The sequence below is a fragment of the Nelumbo nucifera genome, chromosome 5 (genome assembly GCF_055504915.1).
Source record: "Nelumbo nucifera cultivar China Antique chromosome 5, China Antique-T2T, whole genome shotgun sequence".
NCBI classification, from domain to species: domain Eukaryota; kingdom Viridiplantae; phylum Streptophyta; class Magnoliopsida; order Proteales; family Nelumbonaceae; genus Nelumbo; species Nelumbo nucifera.
Window position 1 is genome coordinate 82485460 of NC_142653.1, and position 20752 is coordinate 82506211.

Genomic DNA, 20752 nt, shown 5'->3' on the forward strand with positions numbered 1-20752 from the left:
ATTATTTATCCATCTAAGACTAGGAAATGGGTATCACTTTCTTGTACAAGTGATATCCATGAAAATAAACTTTCTCTAATCTCCACATAAATATCAAAAAATAACAGGCCAAAAAAAAAAAAAAAAACGAATGCCTCTTAATAGGAAGATGAGCTCAGGTCTTTAATTCGAATTAGAATTCTAGTCTCATGTTTTTTACTTTACCAAATCAAACTCGAATAGCAAAATATTCCGCTTAGCTCATCTATCCTTATGGCCTTATCCCGTGTGTTTAACTAGGGGTGATTATGGGCCAGGCCGGGCCGAGCTTGATTCCGGGCCAATGTCACATATATAAAACATTATATACATATAAACTTTTTTTATACATTATATAATATAAAATATTACATATAATATAAATTATGCATGTCATGTTATAATATTTGTATATAAAATAATATGTATATATATATATACAACCCAGGTTGAGCCTGAACACAAAACCCAGGCCCAAGTCCAAAATTTCGGGCCGGACTGAAATGATCACCCCTAGTTTTAACCCAACCTATAATGTACTAAAACTTCAACTCTAGCTAATCCGAATCCAATCTTTCAATCCAACGTTCTCATCCTAACCCGTGAAGTTGGGTGGGGTCACGTTGGAAATCTATTAATTTTTTCAAGAATGGATTGAATTGGCCCACCCAAGTTACAACCCTAGAACTAGAAACCGGTTCCTGCCCATCTGTAGATTCTGGGTCGGGTGTGTCTGTGACCGTGACTGTGAGGACCGTGAGGTGATCTGGAATTTGGAAATCAATCGATTCAATTATTAAGCCGGAAGGTGTCATTTTTCCTATTTTCTCCCTAGTCCATCCCGCCATGACATCTCTGTTTTTTCATAACAAAATCCTATCCCTTCCACCCCCCGCCATTCCTCCTCACCGGTCCTTACCATCACTAACCAGCATCCCTAACCCTAGACAAGACTATCTTCCCCGTTGCTTCCTGCCAAATCGAGTACAAACCCTATTCCGAGAAATCAATGGAGACTCCAATTCTAATCACGAAACTGAACGAGGCCTCGATTTCGAAACAGGAACTTCTTTCTTCCGCCATGAGAGCGCAATTGGGCGCGACCTTGGAGTTCTCGCTGCTTCTATCTACAAGAGATCAAAAGGTAGTCTTCGAGTTCTTGATGCAATGTGCGGTTGCGGAATTCGGTCTCTCCGATACCTCGTTCAAGCTGAAGCTGATTTTGTTTGGGCGAACGACGCAAATGAAGATTACAGGAGTACCATCTTGTCGAACTTGTCACGGGAAGCTAGGATTTCGGGGGATGAGCGAAGATGGGTGGTCACACATTTCGATGCGAATCGGGTTATGACGGAGTGCTATCTCCAGAGAGATTTCTTCGACCTTATAGATATTGATTCTTTTGGCAGTGATTCTTCTTTCTTCAGGTCAGCATATGATTCTTTGAAGATTGACGGGTTGCTTTATATTACTTCGACGGACGGATTTTCTTCAGGCGGTCATCGGCCCCACAAGTAGGTTTTTAGTTACTTGTTTCTCTCTCTCTCTCTCTCCCCCCCCCCCCCCCCCCCCTTCTCTCTTTCGTTGTGATTCTGTTAGAAAAGATAGTATAGTAAAGCTTTTTGAATCCAGTTTCTCCTAATCCGCAGAAGTAAATAATTGGTAGCATTGAATGGAAGTTCTTTTTGTGAAAAAAATCTTTTTCAGTTAATCTTCATAATGAGGTAAAAAGAGAAAGAAAAAAGTTAATTGGGAAAACAACAACTGCAATCCTTTGTTTTTATTTTTTTTAATGCCCGGATCTCTAGCTCCCATTTAGATTGATTTTTTTTTTCCAAATTGAAGCAGCAGCATGTTATTGTGTTTAATTTATTACTGTTTCAAAGAAAATGATCACAGAGAGATCGGATCTTTCTACTTGTACACAACCACAGACAGCCTTTTATCTAGACCATTAAATGCAAAAGAAAGCTGAGACTTAATGAGGGTTATATACTTGTATTGCATTCCTCATTATACCATTTCTAGACTGTACTCCACAGAATGAGCTTGGTCATGGTTTCTACTTCGGAAAAAAAAAAAAAAAAAACAATGCTATGGGTATGGACGACCAAAACTGAGTTTTCTTTCGCCCATATGTTTGTATGAGTGTTTCATCATTCGATGAAAAACACCATCCACGTCAGATTAAGAGGGCAATTAAGATTAGATTGGAATTCAACTTTGACAGGGACTCTGTTTCTTGTTGACAGTTTAGTTTCACTGTTAATATGACGTGGACCACCCTTTGATGTAGGATCATCTGATTGGTTGGTATGAGAAAAAACACATACTTACATACAAGCGAAATATAATTCCAAAACCATGCATTGTTTACTGAATTTCCATAAGTTGTGGATATTCAATACTCCAAGCATTATATGCCAGATTAGATTTGAAAGTTAGTGACAATAAGAAGATAAACATACATTCTTCCTTTCAAATAGATCCAAATAGATAAGGGTGTCAATGGACTAGTTTTGGATTGGACCCGTCCAGTCCAAAATCAGTTTGGATGGATTGGACGGACCAACAAGACATATTGGACTGGACCAATCTGGTCCAAAATATTTATTAGACTGGAATGGACCTGATTCGTCCGTAATAAATTTATATTGGATTGGGTTGGATTAAGCCAATATCTGGTCCATTGATATAAGATAAAAATATAGGTGTCAATGGACTGGGTTTGGATTGAAACAAATCTAAATCAAAACAAATTTGAACAGATTGGACGGTCCAGACATTGAATTGGACTTGTCCAGAATATTCATTGGATTGAATTGGACCTGGTCCATTTATAATGGACTCACATTAGACTGGATCGGATTTGACCAAAGCCAGTCCAATTTACACCCCTACAAATAGATATACAAGGTGTCTCCAATATCCCTTTCTTTTAGTAAAAAAAAAGAAACAAATGACCTGTGCTAAGAGACAAAATCGCATTATGGTGATCATCTCATTACTTACGCAATGCGTAGACAGCTGTCTCTAAAAACTGGCATCTACACTGCAGTATTGACTATTGATTCTAGGATCCTGGCTAGGGATGCTTTGACTTGGTTCTAACATGGACTCAATTGCAGTAAATAACAATTATATTTACTTTATTTTGTGATAAATTTAACTAACTTTATTGACTCAACTCTTTATGGGTGGTTTACAAAATTTCAGTACTTGGTATACACACTACAATGCCATTCACCTGTTCTTTATTTCCGTTTTCTAGTTCTCTAGCTTCATATGGGGCCTATATTCGCCCTATGCCATATGCGAATGAGATTGGTTTGCGGATGCTTATAGGTGGGGCCCTAAGGGATGCTGCTGTTTTAGGATACTGTGTCTCGCCACTTTTCTCATACTTTTCATACCATGGACCTGTCTTCAGGGTCATGCTCCAAGTAAATCGTGGAAAGCTTCCTAAAAATAGGTGAGGCTATATTTACATAAACAAAGAGAAATACATACTTGGATTTGAGGCAATGCTGCATGATGCTTTTCTATTCTTGACAGGTATTATGGTTTCATCAGCTACTGCACTCAGTGCGGGAATTCTCAGGCATGTTCCTGGGATGAACTTGGGCAGATAAATTGCCCATGCAATAACAGAGAGGTTTGTATTGAAAAGAACATTATGTTCCAAGGAGTATGAACAAAATATAGTCGTTATGGGGGGATTTAGAGTTTCTTTCCCTTTTCTTGAGCATCAAAAGAAAAATAAAAGTCTGAACTATTACCAATTGTGCATTATGATGCCCCTTGAAGCAAGATATTATATTCTGTTATGTGCCTTAGGAGAATTCACCCTTAAAAACTAGTTGTTAGAGGGAGGTAACCCAAGCACATATATATCCCACAACATCCCATACTACCGATGTGGGATACCTCACATTAGCATCCCATACTATCAACATGGGACAAATGAATCGTAACATTCCACCATGCTCCGCAGTCCCAACGCCCACGTAGGCTGGCTTTGCACTAGTCCACCCAGTCCCGAGCGACCATTGCAATACCGACGTCACCACCTGCGCTGCACGATTGCAACTGGGAGGCATAGTGTAGGCTTTGATACCATTTGTTACGGTGTAGGTGGTGACGTTGGTATTACAGTGTTCGGCTGGGACTAGGTGGACTAGTGCAAAGCCAGCCTGCGTGGGTGTCAGGACTGTGGAGCGTGGTGGAATGTTACGATCTATTTGTCCCATGTTGATAGTATGGGATGCTAATGTGAGGTATCCCACATCGGTAGTATGGGATACTGTTGTGGGATATATATGTGCTTGGGTTACCTCCCTTTAATAGCTAGTTTTTAGGGGTGAGTTCTCCTAAGGCACATAACAAATGGTATCAGAGCCTACACTACGCCTCCTAGTTGCAATCGTGCGGCGCATGTGGTGACATCGGTATTGCAGTGTTCAGTCGGGACTAGGTGGACTAGTGCAAAGCCAGTCTGCGTGGGTGTCAGGACTGTGGAGCGTGGTGGAATGTTACGATCCATTTGTCCCATATTGGTAGTATGGGATGCTAATGTGAGGTATCCCACATCGGTAGTATGGGATGCTGTTGTGGGGTATATATGTACTTGGGTTCCCTCCCTCCAATAGATAGCTTTTAAGGATGAGTTCTCCCAAGGCACATAACATATTCCTACATTTCAAAGTTTCTAAAGTTGTAAGGTTGACAATTTTTGTGGTGTTACATCATATACTCATCTCAGATTTTTTTTTCAATGAAATATTCCAGTTTTAACAAATACCTTTGGATGTTTCATGTTGCTTGGCTAGGTGGTCATATGAAATTCTGTTGCATCATGTGGACTTTGGTGTCACTGAGACATCGTGCAGTTTACATTACCTTAGTTATGGTAACGCCTTTGCTTTGGGTACAAAATATCATGGGTTTGAATCCTGTCCTCTGGGCAGTAGCAAGGGATCAATTAAGATCGATCAAAGTTGGGCATACATAATTGAGACCAATCTTCCCTTTTTTCTTTACAGTTGTATATTCTGTGATAAGAAAGCACACTTAGTTTAGTTCAGCAGAACATGGTTATCCAAAACCTGATGTCGTAGGTTTAAATCCTACTGAGCTTGATTCTGCTCTTGCTAGGTCAAATTACGACGAAATAACTTCATTAACTTGAACAGAAACCTTAGTTTGACCTCCTGCAAATTAAAGAAAGGAGGGTAATTGAAAACAGAGATGTGGCTCAAGATACATGTGGAACTGAATCTTCTAATATGCCACCTGTAAACAAGCCCTCTTACAATATTTATTTTCTGATAATTACCTGCGTTGCCATTACACATTTTCAGGTTTCACGATCAGTGGTTGTGTCAGGCCCCCTTTGGACTGGACCTCTTCATTGTGCTACCTTTGTAACTGAAATGTTGAACTTAGCTGAACAGTGGGGATGGACAGGTGCTGGCAAAGCCACGGATTTGGCAAAGCTTCTGAACCATATGATTGATGAAAGTGACCCTGTGTTGCCATTTGGATACATCAAACTTGATGAGGTATTTATGCAGTTCTAGTATTAAGTTTTTTTAATGAAAATTGAAAATAATCTTTTGGTGCATAGTGGTTGGAATATCCTCTTGTGAATAATTTGAATTCCTCAACGTCCTTCCCATTCTCATAATGTTGCAGATAGCAAAGCGTGCCAAGATAAATTCCCCATCCCTAAGGACCATGATTACCTCCTTGCGAAAGGTGTTTCCTTATCTAATACATTGTGAAATACCAGAATTTTGGTTACTTTGAATTGTTGAGTTATGTTTTAGGGTAGCATTACGGTATAATATATTATTAGAACAAATTAATTGCTATTGCAGGAGGGATATGCTGTTAGCAGGTCACACATAGCTTCTAATGCAATCAAGACAAATTGCCCAATGACAATGTGCATTCAAATAGCAAGGGAGCTCCAACTCAGCTAAATGGTTATGAGTAGGGAATCTTATGTTCCTTGAGGCAAGAACTTTTTCTTGCTAACCTGTGTGGGCTGTCAAAAACATTGTTTGCTCTGTCATCAGTCACAGAATTTGTACCATGAACCCAGTGACAACATTCTGCAGCTAGAGGATCACCCAGCTCTGATGATGAAAAGGTTGAGCACTGGACGCTCCAAAGAAATCACTTGGAAACTAGAAGTGCCCATTTTCCAAAACAAGTGAAGAGGTGAATGTATGTAATCGAAGAAATTAGAGTTATAACCCAGATCATCTATAAACTGATGCAAATATGTAGAGTGCAAAACCTTATATTTTGTATGTATTTGCACTGTAGAGTACATATTTGCATTTATACTCTTTCCAAACTAAGCCTAATAGAGGAATCACGGCAATCTCCATCCCATGGTCTAGCCGGGAAAATGCCAAATGTGATGGGATCAAATCTGCAAAGGCTCTAGGCAATCCCCGCCCACAAGAGTAGTGAAACCATGGGTGCCCAGTGCCCTCAAGAAAATATGAACTATAAAGTGCTGCACAAAGATCAAAATATTCCTCTGCTTCATTTTATCTGAGGTAACTGCACCCACTAACGCCTTTCTTCCCGATGTAAAATTTAACATAGACCCGAGTTGCAGAGTGTGGTCTGAACTTTGTAAGTCCGAGGGACAATAGCTGTTGGCTGAAAAGCACCCTCTTATGCAGATATCCCCAGAAGAGACCCCTAAGAAAAATAAATAAATGAATACAACATCACACAATTCAGTTTTATATGGCCAACCTAGCGATGGAAGAAGCCTTCAGCCAATCTGAACCTAAACTGAGATTAACTCAATGCAACTCGAATTTGAAAATTTGAATCATCCCAAGCCTGTCCAATCTTGAATCTACTATAGCATATGCAATTTATATATGCATATATATATATATATTAAAGTTTATATATAATATCTGATGACATTTGTTGTACTTTTTTTTTTTTTTTGACGCCAAATGGCCTTTTGTTCTGTTTTTAAGTTGAGTTATAAAACCCAAATGAAAAACACCAAGTACAAAATGAGAGCAAGGCAACCTTGAAACCCAATCAGCTTACCAGAACCAGAGTCCAACTTAAGTTGTGTTGGATTTGATTGGTGTTGAACTTGGTCTGCATAACTCTGAATAGCTTGAGCTTTTGACCTCAGATTGAGCTGGACCCAGGCCCGAAGCCCATGTCTTAGGGCCTGAATTGCACTCATAACTGAGCCTAGTTAAGCTCGTTGACAATTCATAGGCCCGAAAGTAGCTACCTTCAAATGTGTAAAATACAATCTTATTAAAGATGTGTAAAACTTGTTATAGTCAATTATTTTTTAGAGAAAATAAAAGTATAAAAGTATATAGGATTTAGTCAAGGCCTTATTCCTGTATTTTTGGATGGTAGAAGTGGGAAGAGACGTCTGCAGTGTTGGCCATGGTCAAGAAATTGCTTTGATACCAACTTAGCGTCAAGAGTTGGGAGATTGAAGGTGTAGAGAGAGAGAGAGAGAATATGGAGGACAAAATCATCATCACATGAAGGACAGATCTTAGCGTCAACATTCATCATTTTCTACTTAAAACAAATCATTATAGCACTATCATCATCACATGAGGGACAAAATCATCATGGTTGATGTTTCTTCTTCATCTCAAGTCTGGGTATATGTTCTTCACTCTCTAACTAAATCTATTATTGTCGGGACAAAAATAAATGGAGATAAAAAAATGGCACCTACCTAAAACATAGAAGCCTCAATCACATGAACTTAGGCTATGTTTGGTTTGAAGAAAAAGGTAGGGAAAGGAATGGAAAGGCAGGAAATCTTATACAAGGTTTGTAAAGGTTTCCTTACCTTTCCTTACTCTTTCCTTCAAACCAAACACAACCTTAATGTTTTCTCCAACTAAGTTCTGTTGTGGGGGAAGGGTACTTTTAGAGCTTAATGGAAAGTAGATTAAACTATGGGTAGTTTTGGAGTTAACAACCATGGGCCTATGCCCTTAAGGCCCTGTTCGCTTGTTGGTAAGTTACTTACCCGGGTAAGTCTTTTTGGGAAACACTTATCCGGGTAAGTGCATTTACCCATGTTCTTTTATTCCTATGCAAACAAGACAATGATCATTTTAGTCATACAAATCCATTTTTACAAGGGGTATTTTTGTCCCATTCAAGTCTTAGCAACTTTCCCCCAAGGTGAAAAAGTTATTTACCCAACACTGATACCCAGAAAAATAAACTCTCCCTAATCTTCACATAAATCTGAAAAAATAATAAACCATTCGAATTTTCAATTCCAGACATCTATTCCTGCAAACCGTAAACTTACAACAATCCAGAGATAAGATAATCATGGAATCCTAGTAGGACTTTTATAGTCTTATCTGGAATAAAAGCTGGAGATGATCTTACATTCTTAATAGGTGGACTGTTTCCCCGTTGAATAGAGATAATGTTTGCGAAAAAAGGGGACTTAACTTCAAAGTCAGGTATGCTGATCTGATGTGGTGGCTCCTGATCTTCTTAAATTACACAAATGGCAGCTTAAAAAAAAAAAAAAAAGATGAATGGATTCCACGTGGCTCTTCAAATACAAACTCCCAAATCAGATTAACCATCTGATCAGTTGATTATGTTTAATGAGGCCCATGTTATAATTTATCAGGGACCCATCAATCAGTCCCCGTCTTTTGGTCGCGGAGGGGATGGGGGTAGAACCCTAGGCCCATTTATACCCATTTATAGGTGCTGTGGTCTCATATATCTCATGCTTTGAGCGTTGGGAGTTGGGACCAGGCCCAGCGGGACTGGACTTGATAAAACCTTTTTGTCTGAGAGATGGTAATTGGTGGCCAGATTGTGGGGTCGTGGGGTTGGTTGAGATGTCTTCAGTCCTCCTCACACGTCATATTGCCTTTAGTTTGGAAAAGAATGATGGGATAAGAAAGGGAAGACAGCTGAACCCATTATTAAGACAACAAAGAAAGATGGTGATGAATTGAGATAGATAGATAGATAGATTCAAGGAGAAGTACAGATACACATCAACTTAGGCTGTAGCGAAGGAATTCTTCACTCTCACTTCATGTCGGCCTTTCCATGTTTCATTCACATTAGTCTACGTAAAAATCATGGTGTTTAAAACCGACCCGGAGATCGAAATGGTCAAGGGTCCGGTTATCAGGTTGAACAGTTGACCTGTTCTAATAAAAAAATAAAAAAAACAGTTAAAATCGTTCGAACGATTAACCACTTGCTTCAGTGATTTGTTAATCAAAATCAAAAGTTTTTTAAAAAAAAAATCCGATTTAGGGGAAAATGGGGTGACCGGTTTCCAGTTTTTCTGGTCCAACCATCCGATCCAGTCCGATTTTGAAAACCATGGTAAAAACCCTAACTCTCTACCTCGAGACCCACGTCCTTACACATGTTCCTCATATTGGCGTACAATTCATGCGGAGTTTGAAACCCTGGAGGCCTGGACTGCCACACACCACCATAATTATGTTTTAACACCAAAAATCTGAAAACAGACAAACAACATTAACAATTTGTTTAATTATTAATTAGTTGCGTGCACTGTTACTAAGACAATTAAATTAGTATATTATGAAAATAAAAAAAAAGGTTTATTATTATATTCCAAATACTAGCATTTGCCAATTAAAAAAAAATAGAATTGGTTCTCTCAAATTTTCAATTTTTTTTCTACTTTAACTTTCTAGCTCTCTTCAGTTCACAGTTCATAGTTCACTTTCTTATGTTGTCCACTTTCTTTTCTATTTTGGAATTTTATTGCTAATCAAATAAACAATCTCTCTACAGTTTCTCTTTTTCTTCTCTGGTTTTCTTCTTTTTCCGGTAATTATACGTAGGAGAGCCATCGACCTAATTATCATAATTCATAGTTGAAAGTGGAGGGGAGTATAATTATAACCTTAATTACGTAAGCACACAGCTTAACCTTAACTAATTACCTAACTATATACCAAATTAAGTGCCTGGAAAGGAAATTAACTATTATATTAAAGCATAGTAGTAGTGTAGTTCATGATGGTAATTGGTACTCCCAAGTCCCAAGTACTTAATTAGTACAAACTCGAAATTGGTGTTTTTATCAAGGAAACATGTGGTGAGTTACGTTCGGAGGGCCCATGGCATTTTTGCTTTTTAGGTTTCCATTCCAGGTGGTAGCTTAGCTACCATTTTATATTATATATATAGAGAGAGAAAGAGAGGGGGATAATTACTTTTTATATTAATGAATAGTTATAGAAAGATATGCAGAGTCAGAGAGGCCCTTTTTCTCTCTCTCAATTATGGTTTTTAAAATTGAATTGGTGATCGAATCGGTCAGGGGTCTGGTTTTCGGTTTAAGCGGTTCAATCATTCAATTCGAATGGCTGGTCTATTCTGGTAAAAAAAATTAAAAATTTTGAAAAACAGTCAAAACCGTTCGAACGGTTAATCGATTGGTTCAACAATTTACTAACCAAAATCAACAGTTTTAAGGAAAAACAGAACCAATCAAATAACCGATGCCCAATTTTCCGGTCTAACCATCCGGTCCAGTCCGGTTTTGAAAACCATGCTCTCAACTACAACTACAACAATTAAATAAACACTCAAGACTCAACTTCGTTGTAAAGTAACTGAATAAAATAAAAAGGATATTGGATATATTAAGTTAGTATAGTTGTGAAGGAAAATAATTTCTTTAAAAGCAAAAGGAGTGATTCCGCCTGTATTTAGATTTAAGACTACTTATTACTAGCTAGTGGGTGTAGTGGAGGGATGATGCAGCAGACTCAGAATGTCCATTATTTGATGAAAAGAAAGGAACCTTTTCTGTCAACTTTGTCAACCACATGCATGCATGCATGCATGGCTCCCTATATATGTAAAAATTTTCTTAATATTAACAACTCTTAGTAATATATAACCTATTAATCTCCCACAACTATTGACTATTGTTATTGGTCTTCATCCAAACAAACTCTTGCTGATAATATAAGTTAATTAATAAGACATGAATTCCTTTCGATTTTCTTTGAATCATTTTTGGTCCTCTCTATTAATATACTCAAAATTCAGGGCAAGCATATAGTTTTCAATGATTCAGATTTTTTGGGTTTTTCAAGAGAGAAAAAAATCAAAACAAAACTTGTAATTTCAATGTGGGACAAATTAAAAACTGTTTTTAATAAGAAAAGAAGTTATCTTCAAAACATGTATACAGGTGTAATTTTTTATGTAATTGACCAATCAAATCCCGTTGAATTTAATCTCTAGTGAGATTAAAATCCAACACACCTGACAAAAAATTCATTCATTTTTCCATTGAGTTAATACTGTCAACATTTTCCAAAGAAAATAAAATAATCGATCATTCACTTTTACATGCAACCAAATGCAGCCTCCAGATAACTACTAGTACAAAAAAAAAAAAAAAACCCCATCTAACCCACACTAACCCAACCAGTAACCATGCATGCACCAAAATATAGGAGTGGATGCAAATGCTCTCATGGCATCCATTAGCTATCACTGCTACACACAAGTACTAAGTGATGCTAGTGATGATAATGAAGGCCAGCTTTTGACATATTTTCTTATCCAATTTATTTTTTAATTTGTTAAATTAATAGTACTAGGAAGACCCACAATGAGGATTTTCTAAATTATTAATTAAGATATCTAATCGTCTAGAAGGTGGTAAATAATAAATTAATTAAATATAATAACTACAAACATTATTGTTCATCATAATCCCCTAAGGTGCTTCACCATTCCTAATTAACTAGTAATTTCAAATGCTTCCTCCGCATTGATTAAGTAAATTTTTAAAACAAAAAATATTTAATATTAAGAGTACAAATTAAAGAGGAGACGACCTGTCAAGTGTCAAGGGATGGTTTTCCTGTTACAACCAGCTGAGTCAAACCTGACCAGAAAACCGTACATCGTACAGCTAGGGCCAATTTATGTGACCTGGATTCTGAGAGCGCATATGGGTGGATGGGTGCGCCCCAAGAGCTAGCCACCTCAGCGATGGATTAATATGTGCTGCGCATTAGCCAAAAAACAATCAAAGAAAAATTATTATAACAGGTTTGAATTGAACCCCATGATCCGAACTTTCAGAGTGTGATAAAGGTAGCCAAAGTAGTAACAAATTAAAGTTGACTTTTTTTTTCTGGTTTTAAAATATGCATTTGTATAATCTATAATTAATTGTTGAAATATTCTACCAAATTAAAAATAATAATAATTTTTGAAATATGAATTCAACTGATGTCTCCACAATACATTACTTTGAACTTTTGGAGAGTTAAAAAATGATTTTCTCCATGATTTAAAAAGTTATGCCCACAGATCACAGTGCAATAAGACAAGGTTTGTGCTTAATTAATTAGTTTATACTTAAAAATGATGGATCCTCACATGGCTAGCTTCCTAAAAAGACCAAAGAGGACTAGTTCTCATAATGTCTCATGTTAATTACTCTTACCATATACATTTCCCTTTGAAGATGAGGTTCAGCTCTATTGAGAGTTGAGGCCAAATGCTTGGATTAATAACTATTAGATTTGGTTGATAACCAGTAGAAGGGTTTGTTCTTTCCATCTCTAAATGCAGCTTATATATCTCACCCCATTTCTTCTAAAATTGTCTAGTTTTTACCATACATATATATATATATATATATGAGTGTTGTTTAGTTGGTTATTTATATTGTTAATTTGAGTGGGACCAGTTGGCTAAAAGAATCACTCAGCAAACAGTACTCATTTGGACAAGAAATGTTACACATGTTCGATGTGTCGCTCTTTTGTTACATGACAAGTTTTAACACCATAACCCCTGCCATATGGGTATATATAATAGAAAGAGGAAAGGGGGGAGGTGAGGGGTCTTCATTCTCATATATATATAATTATTAAAAATAAAACAAGTCCAAATGAAAATTCTCATGAGTCTTCATTGTCTCTCATAAAATCCACACTTACTCGATGAATTTACACCCATTACATGGGGTGAACCAAATCTTCTTCTTGTATAAAAGTCTAAAAAAACCATTACTCCTTTTCATGGGTTATCAGATTTTTATCTATTTTTTATTAATTTAATGTAGATTTGTTTTATGAATTATTTAGGATCAATAATAAAATGGAGTAAGAAAGCACTTAATGCAAGCCTTTGGTTATTTTCATCAGTTCAATTGGTTATTCCCATGCTAATCATTTGATTTATGTACTTATTATAATATATAAGCTATATAAAAAAAGAATAAGTCTGAAGCTCAATAAGTTTGGTGAATCACTAGTACTTCATATTTTCTCTTAAAAAATATATTTTAAAACAGTAGCATGTGCATCGCACGGGGCATGGGCCACTGCTAGTTAATGAATAAGGTGAGTTGGGCACACCCTATTTTGATAAATGAGCAACACCCTTTGTTAATACTTCAGAACAACTATATGGAAATGACATTCTTATAAATTAATAATTTTTATCATCATTAATAGGGTCACTTTTATTTCAAATACGCTCCAGTTTCTGAAAATAGGGTATGCCCAAATCAATACTCATGTAAAATTCTAATAAGTTTCCATTTCTAGCCTCATATAGGGCCATTTTTTTAATTTTAAACAAATTTCATGAGTTTTCATGGACAAAAGTGATGTATTTTGTAAGTTGCTCAAATTTTTTATATAAATTAGTAATACTTTTAGCCAGAATTAATGAAAAATATATAACTATATGTATATATTATTTCAAATATCTTAGAAGATTTTTCCATAAAAATAGAAAGCCAAGTTATAGAAGAGTGCAATGGAAGAAATTTGACTATATGTATGTTATGTGTATGTGTGATAAATGATGAACTAAAATTTTGATGATGTATTCCATATTCCAAAAAACATTCTTTTGTTTGGCATGAACTAAGTACCTCACACAATTAAAAACTTTGTATAAGGTGGTGTATTTAAAATTGTACCAATCCAAAATAAATATATATATAGTTCAAGTATAGTGCAGAAACCACATAATAAATAAAAAAGTAACCATTCATGTTAAAAAAAAATCGCATGGTCTACTTACTTTAGTTTTTCTTTTTTTTTTTTTTTTGAGAAGTCAAATTTCATAAAAAAGAACAATGATTAATTTCAAAATGCAATAATTTCAGATGGAAGAGCATATATTGATCTATATGATGGTGAAACACCAAATTATGACTCCATCCCTTTTAGAAGGCCTTATGGGCTTATGAATGAACCTAATTCTAGCCATAAATGGGTGGTTTCCTCAGTTATAGTCTTTTCTTTCTTAGAATTGGTTGTGTTTGATTTTGGGCAAACATGTGGTTAGGAGTAAGTTTTGTTAGTTGTTACCTTGGAAGTTGTCAATTAAAGTTCTCAGGACATTTATGTAGTCATTAAAGAGGTAGTTGGGTTTACCTCTATATAAACGGGACAAGTTGTAGCCTTGAGGCAAGTTGATTTTAAATTAAAGTATTTTCATTTTGGGAAATTGTCCAAAACTCACCATGAGTATTCAGCATTTCTCTTAAATTCACCCCAACTTTTCAAAATGTCAAAAACTCACCATGTTGCTAATTTGACGTTAAACTGATTAACGAGTGTTATTATATTACCATTTTAACCTTCATAGAAAAATATAAAATATATACAAAATAAATTAATGGGTGTTAATATATTACCATTTTAATATTTAGACATGAGAAAAGAAAAAGTTCAAAAAAACATTTTCAAATATAAAATACATAAAAACATAGAAATTACAAAAAAAAATATAAAAAATTATAGAAATTGCAAACAAATAAAAAATATTTTCAAATTATAGAAACTATAGAAATTGAAAAACAAAATCAGAAAATAAAAATTGTAGAAAAAACACCAAAAAATATAGAAAAGCATAGAAATTGTAAATAAATAACAAAAATACAGGAAAATTTATAGATTGTAGAAATAGAAAAATGTAAAAAAAAAAAAAAAGAAACTATAAAAAATATTGGAAATTATAACAAAACACTAAAGATGCAAAAAACAAGAAAATTGAAAACTGAAAAAGACAAATTTTCCTCTAATTCACTTTTCAAGGGTAATTTGGTCATGAAAATTATTATTTATGTTGACATGGACACCTCTGTTAAGAAGCATTAACGGTACACTAATGGAAGGTGAGTTTTAGACATTTTGAAAAGTTGTGGTGAGTTTAAGAGAAATGTTGAAAACTCATGGTGAGTTTTAGACAATTTCCCTAGGGCAAGGCAAGCTACATCCTCCCTTGTATTGATTTTACTCCCTTTTTGATAATGGTTAATAAAATTTAAGGTGATCGTCTCCCCGCCTGCAATAAACATATGGGTCTAGAAAAATTAAAGTAGTTTCAATTGAATTAAGCCTTGAACTTTCTCTTATTCCTTCATTTCTTGTAAACCATGTCTGCTAGCTAAAACCACAAAATCAAACCCTTATTGATGTAATGTTGCGGCCCCAGCTTGAATTAGATCAAGTGACGTCACAACAATAAATCGAAGGCCATGCATGATTCACAGCTTTAGTCTTGTGTTAAAAATTTAAGACCATGTTCTAACAAAAGTGAACTCCTTTTCTTGCTCTTTATTGGAATTGGCTATGACAACACCATTGTGGAAAATCCTTATAAAAAAAAAAGTTATAGGAGGGACTTGGGATCAAATCCCGCTGCCACCAGGGTTGAGGGGTTAAGGGGATGGGGGATGGGCAAAAAAAAAAAAAAACTTTGAATGAGGAACTCAGGCTGCGTAACAATATGATTTCAAACTAAAGAATGGGCAATGGAAAATCATCTATGCAACAAAATTCTTCTCTTTTTACCTTAAAGACTGCATTATCATAAACTTTCTAAACTAAACTGTATAGGTTTTGTAACCACACACAATAACCAGCTCCTTAGGTTGATGGAAGCATATTTTTCTCTAATATATCTGCTTCAACGAAGTTGTTAGTATAAAGATTAAAACAAAGGTATGTCCTAGTTGGATAATTCCACTGAACCCATTAGATGTGTATCTTACAGGAAATTAAATAACGCAATATTGGAGCTCCCATTCTTTGTAAACATATCCTAATTGGTTTCCTCAAGATGAAAACCAGTAATCTGTTTATCCCAAAATGCACGAACTACACAAACAAAGAGTATTAGTAGTAACTGTAGTATAAGAACAATAATAACAACTTGTCATTAGAATTTTAATTAGTATATAAAGCAAGCAAAAATCATGTCGAATATATCAAAGATATGTGTACACCTTTCGCAACCATATACTATAGTAACTATACTACGATATGTATAGAATGCTTGATATAAATAAATGCCTAGGGCCGCTTAGCCGTTATTGTTCCATTTTCTGTCCATTCACCATGCATTGTTTCTTTCTTCTTCGTCTCCCTCCAACATAATATTTCCACAACGATGGAGCCAAGACCCTCGAGCCTGTAACCAAAAAAACAGACGATCTGACAAGATTTTGCAGACATTGAGGTTTGCTCTCTTACCGATGTTTTTAAATATCAAGCGAAGATTTTTGATTCACTAAAAAGTCTAAAACCCTTCTCTTTTTTTTCTTTTGGTCCCTTGTGTTCTTTTTTCCTTAGGTGGGGTGCTGCTCTGCAACTTGTCTCACCATGTGCCCGCTCAATGAATCTCAAGCAGTCTTATGTGGTGATCTTTTGGACCCTAAGGACGATGAAGAGAACGATGAGACGAAGAGAGGAGGAGGAGAAGAAGAAGATGATGAGATCATAAACGGGATTTTCCAACGGGTGACAATGAGCGAGGTAATCCCATCATATTCTTACACATACAGATATCTTCAAATCCTTTCTTCTTCTATACCATTTTCCATCTGGGCGAGGAACCGTGTGGTTGAAGCTTTTACGGGTTCTTTAACAACTTGGCTGTTTTTATTTCTGTATAGAGAAGAAATTAACAGTTTCCATCGCTTAAACCTACGTCTATAGTAGGGCAAAGGAAGGAAACTGTTTGTGTTGGGTGTATCTGGGAGAGAGGGAGAGAGGACGTTTGAATGTTCGGCGGGGGTGGAGGGGATTCTCTGTTTTTCAGGGAAGCCTACACCCGCCGGAAAAGTTGTGTTCGACTGTTCGTTGCTGGATGGCCTGCGCCTGACCAAGGTGGTGGCTATTTTGATTTCTAAATGAAAAGGCTTATAATATTGCATGTACGTGTCTTTTATTTATGTTTTCACATAAAATATGCGTATCAGCCATCAAGGTCAGTCCTTTCGTGGGAAGCTGGTTGATGTGGATTCCTTTCATGGCTGTGATGGATCATTACCATCACTTGCTGTTAATTGCCGTCATATCAAGGTTGTCGCTCTTTGCCACAGTCAATAATTAAAATTTTATCTATGTAGAAAAAATAGTGTCAATTTACCCACAACCTTAAAATTTACTTTTGAGTAGAACTATTTTTGTGTCTATTCATCTATTGTTTTAAATTTTGATGACATCTCAATTTCGAAAGAGGGGATGACATTTTTGGAAACACCGATTTTATTTCTTTAATTTTCTCAGCTAGCTACGAGCCCATCTTTATTTTCAAGGGTTTATCACGAATTTCCAGTTTCTCTTGGATTCGAGATAGATGTTTAGAGGTTTTTTTAATACGCATATACTATATAATTATAAAAGTTAATTTTATAAGATGGAATCTCAAGTCTTCTATTTTCGAATCCAAAATGTAGGTGGCTAACGATGATGACTCATTACTTCCATATTTAGTTAGAGGATCGACGATATTTTAACGATTTTCGATGAAACTGTGATCTGAGTTGGCATAATCATCCACTTGCAAGTTGCAAATTTCACCTCTGACTGATAGCCGATAGGCCATGTATAGGGAGAGGCTACCACTGGAATCTGCTGCTCCTCTGAAGATTCCAACAAAATGGTTTTCATGCATGAACCTACTATCCTAAGCATGAAACCTAATCTATTCTATGAAAGGAAATGTTGCAGAGAGACATTGAACAAGGCCATTCGTACCTGGTTCATTCCTCTTGAGCTCAGGGTCTATAGTACGTACGTAGTAATGGCAGTAGATGGGACCTCCATGGTTGAGTTGTTAAGAGCTGGAAAACGCAAAAATGGTATTGAGCTACACCCCCACTCCCCTTTCTTGTCATGGCTTTATCCTGCTGAGTGTTAAAACATGACATTCAAAGGAATCCCACCCACCCATATTCACGTTTGAGTGCTCTGGGTGCAGCTATTTCTGTTTGTGGAATTGTGGGTCTTTGCTCCAAGTTAATTCTTCCAAATAAATGTTCCGATTAACAGTTGGTCTCAAGATAATCATAGCTAAGTAGTTAACTTCCTGAGGACACCATCACGTCACTCGCATAAAAGATATAATGATAAATAGAGTATACGCTTGGTTAATTATCCGTTCCTGAGACTACAAAGACGCACGTGTATTGTGATTGACCCAGCAACACCAAACCCTGAAACCAACGAGAATGAGATGGTCATTGTTGGATGCTTTTGCAGAAAATGACCACTACTTGTGTAGAATGTTCTTCTGTACCTACAGATGTTACAGTTCGTTCATGTCATCAAGATAGGAGTATCGCTTTTGTTTTATTTCATGTTGTGCTTTATACGAGATCCAACTCATAAAACAGCTCATCTGATGGTTCTACCAAGAGTTTGATTTGGTGATAGCCCGAGAATCTGATCGTTGACTTGAGTGGTGGAGCAACATGAAAATGAAATCACTACTGAATTTGATGAACCTCGGAGTCCAAGTTTATGTATCTGTTCCACCTTTTCCATTATTCTCCTTCTCCATTACTAGCTGTCTGTAATTTAATATGATGTGCTGCATGTGCTTTGGCGAGCTTACTCTGATGAGAACTTAAATTCTGTATTGATCAATCCAGGTAGCAGAGGAGTTAACGTTATTAGGGAAGATTGCAGGCCCAATTCTAATGACAAGCTTGCTCTTATACTCTCGGTCAATCATCTCCATGCTCTTCTTGGGCCATCTGGGGGACGTTGAGTTAGCTGGTGGGTCACTTGCAATTGGGTTTGCAAACATAACAGGCCACTCAGTCATGAGAGGACTAGCCATGGGGATGGAACCAATATGTTGTCAAGCATATGGAGCTAAGAGATGGGTTGTCCTCAGTCAAACCTACAAAAGATCTGTCTTTCTGCAGCTACTTGCAACCATACCCATATCATTGCTCTGGCTATACATGGAACCCATACTACTGTGGTTAGGTCAGGACTCAATCATCACATCAACGGCTAAGGTTTACATCACTTTCTCTCTTCCAGATTTGCTAGCCCAAGCTCATCTACATCCCGTACGGACTTTCTTAAGGACCCAAGGCTTGACCACACCTTTAACCTTAACTGCTACTTGCGCAATGGCTCTCCACCTTCCCATCAATTACTTCCTTGTGATACATTTGAATTTGGGTGTGAGGGGTGTGGCTCTGGCCGCAGCCTGGAATACTTTGAACTTGAACCTCGGTTTGCTACTTTATCTGCTTCTGTCAAAAACAGCAGTAAAGCCTTGGGATGGATCGATTGTCTCGTGCTTTCAAGGTTGGCGTCCATTACTTGTGCTGACACTGCCAAGCGTGTTGTCTGTATGCCTGGAGTGGTGGTGGTATGAGATCATGCTTCTTCTATGTGGGCTTCTAACCAATCCACAGGCCAGCGTGGCTGCAACGGGCATCCTAATGCAAACAACAAGCTTGATATATGCCTTCCCCTACTCGTTGAGCTTGGGCTTGTCTACTCGTGTGGGACATGAATTGGGGGCTGGCCGTCCTACCAGGGCTCGATGGGCAACCATTATCGGGCTTTTCGTAGCAGTTGTCTGTGGTCTTTCAGCCTTCGCTTTCACAACTGCCGTGAGATACACGTGGGGAAAGATGTATACAGCTGAGCAAGAGATCCTAAAATTGACGTCCACTGTGCTTCCCATCTTGGGATTTTGCGAGCTCGGTAACTGTCCACAGACAACCGCCTGTGGGGCTTTGATAGGAACTGCACGACCCAAAGTGGGGGCTAATATAAACTTCGGTTCCTTTTACCTTGTTGGATTACCAGTTGCGGTTATCATGGGGTTTTGGTTGAAGATAGGTTTTATGGGACTGTGGTTCGGGCTTGTTGCGGCTCAGGCTTCATGTATGTGTATGATGATGTATACATTGTTTCACACCGACTGGAAGTACCAAGCTAAGAGGGCCATGGAGCTTACTCAAACTGCAGAAAGAAACCAGGACGATTTGGAAGCCAGCCTGTTCAACTGACAACTGACAGTTAAAAAGTCCGTGGAATAAATCCCTTAAAAAGGTTTAAATTTAGATCCTCACCATCTCAAAAACCCTTCGTGTTTTGGGGATGACTAATACATAGACGAATGTAAAGCTTCCTCCTACTATTACTAATTTGCAGCAATAAAAATTTCTGTCCAAGAGCAGGAAAAAAAGGAGGGGGGATTTAGCACTTCATTGAATTCGAAGTGGAATTAAATTGCTTTCAGGAAGTGATTTTCAACTTCAGTTCTTTCCTTACAGCCTACGTAACTACAATGACCGCTAATGAAGAGAACTCAGGAGACTAAAACTCAGTACTTCATAGTGCACCACAAACAAGAATATACTTTTATACTC

The 20752-nt window shown here is 36.9% G+C and overlaps 2 protein-coding genes across 2 annotated transcripts; both read left to right on the plus strand.

The window, feature by feature from the left end:
- Positions 1-815: 815 nt before the first annotated feature.
- On the plus strand, positions 816-6330 carry LOC104593784 (N2,N2-dimethylguanosine tRNA methyltransferase). The gene is made up of 6 exons (XM_010253785.3): positions 816-1532; positions 3290-3490; positions 3574-3673; positions 5379-5579; positions 5713-5775; positions 5898-6330. Exons 1-6 carry the CDS (start codon positions 865-867, stop codon positions 6000-6002), a joined length of 1338 nt encoding a protein of 445 aa, XP_010252087.1. The 5' UTR covers positions 816-864; the 3' UTR covers positions 6003-6330.
- A 10116-nt stretch (positions 6331-16446) lies between these two features.
- On the plus strand, positions 16447-20531 carry LOC104593783 (protein DETOXIFICATION 53-like). The gene is made up of 3 exons (XM_010253784.3): positions 16447-16584; positions 16698-16880; positions 19004-20531. Exons 2-3 carry the CDS (start codon positions 16728-16730, stop codon positions 20387-20389), a joined length of 1539 nt encoding a protein of 512 aa, XP_010252086.1. The 5' UTR covers positions 16447-16584; positions 16698-16727; the 3' UTR covers positions 20390-20531.
- The last annotated feature ends 221 nt before the right edge of the window (positions 20532-20752 follow it).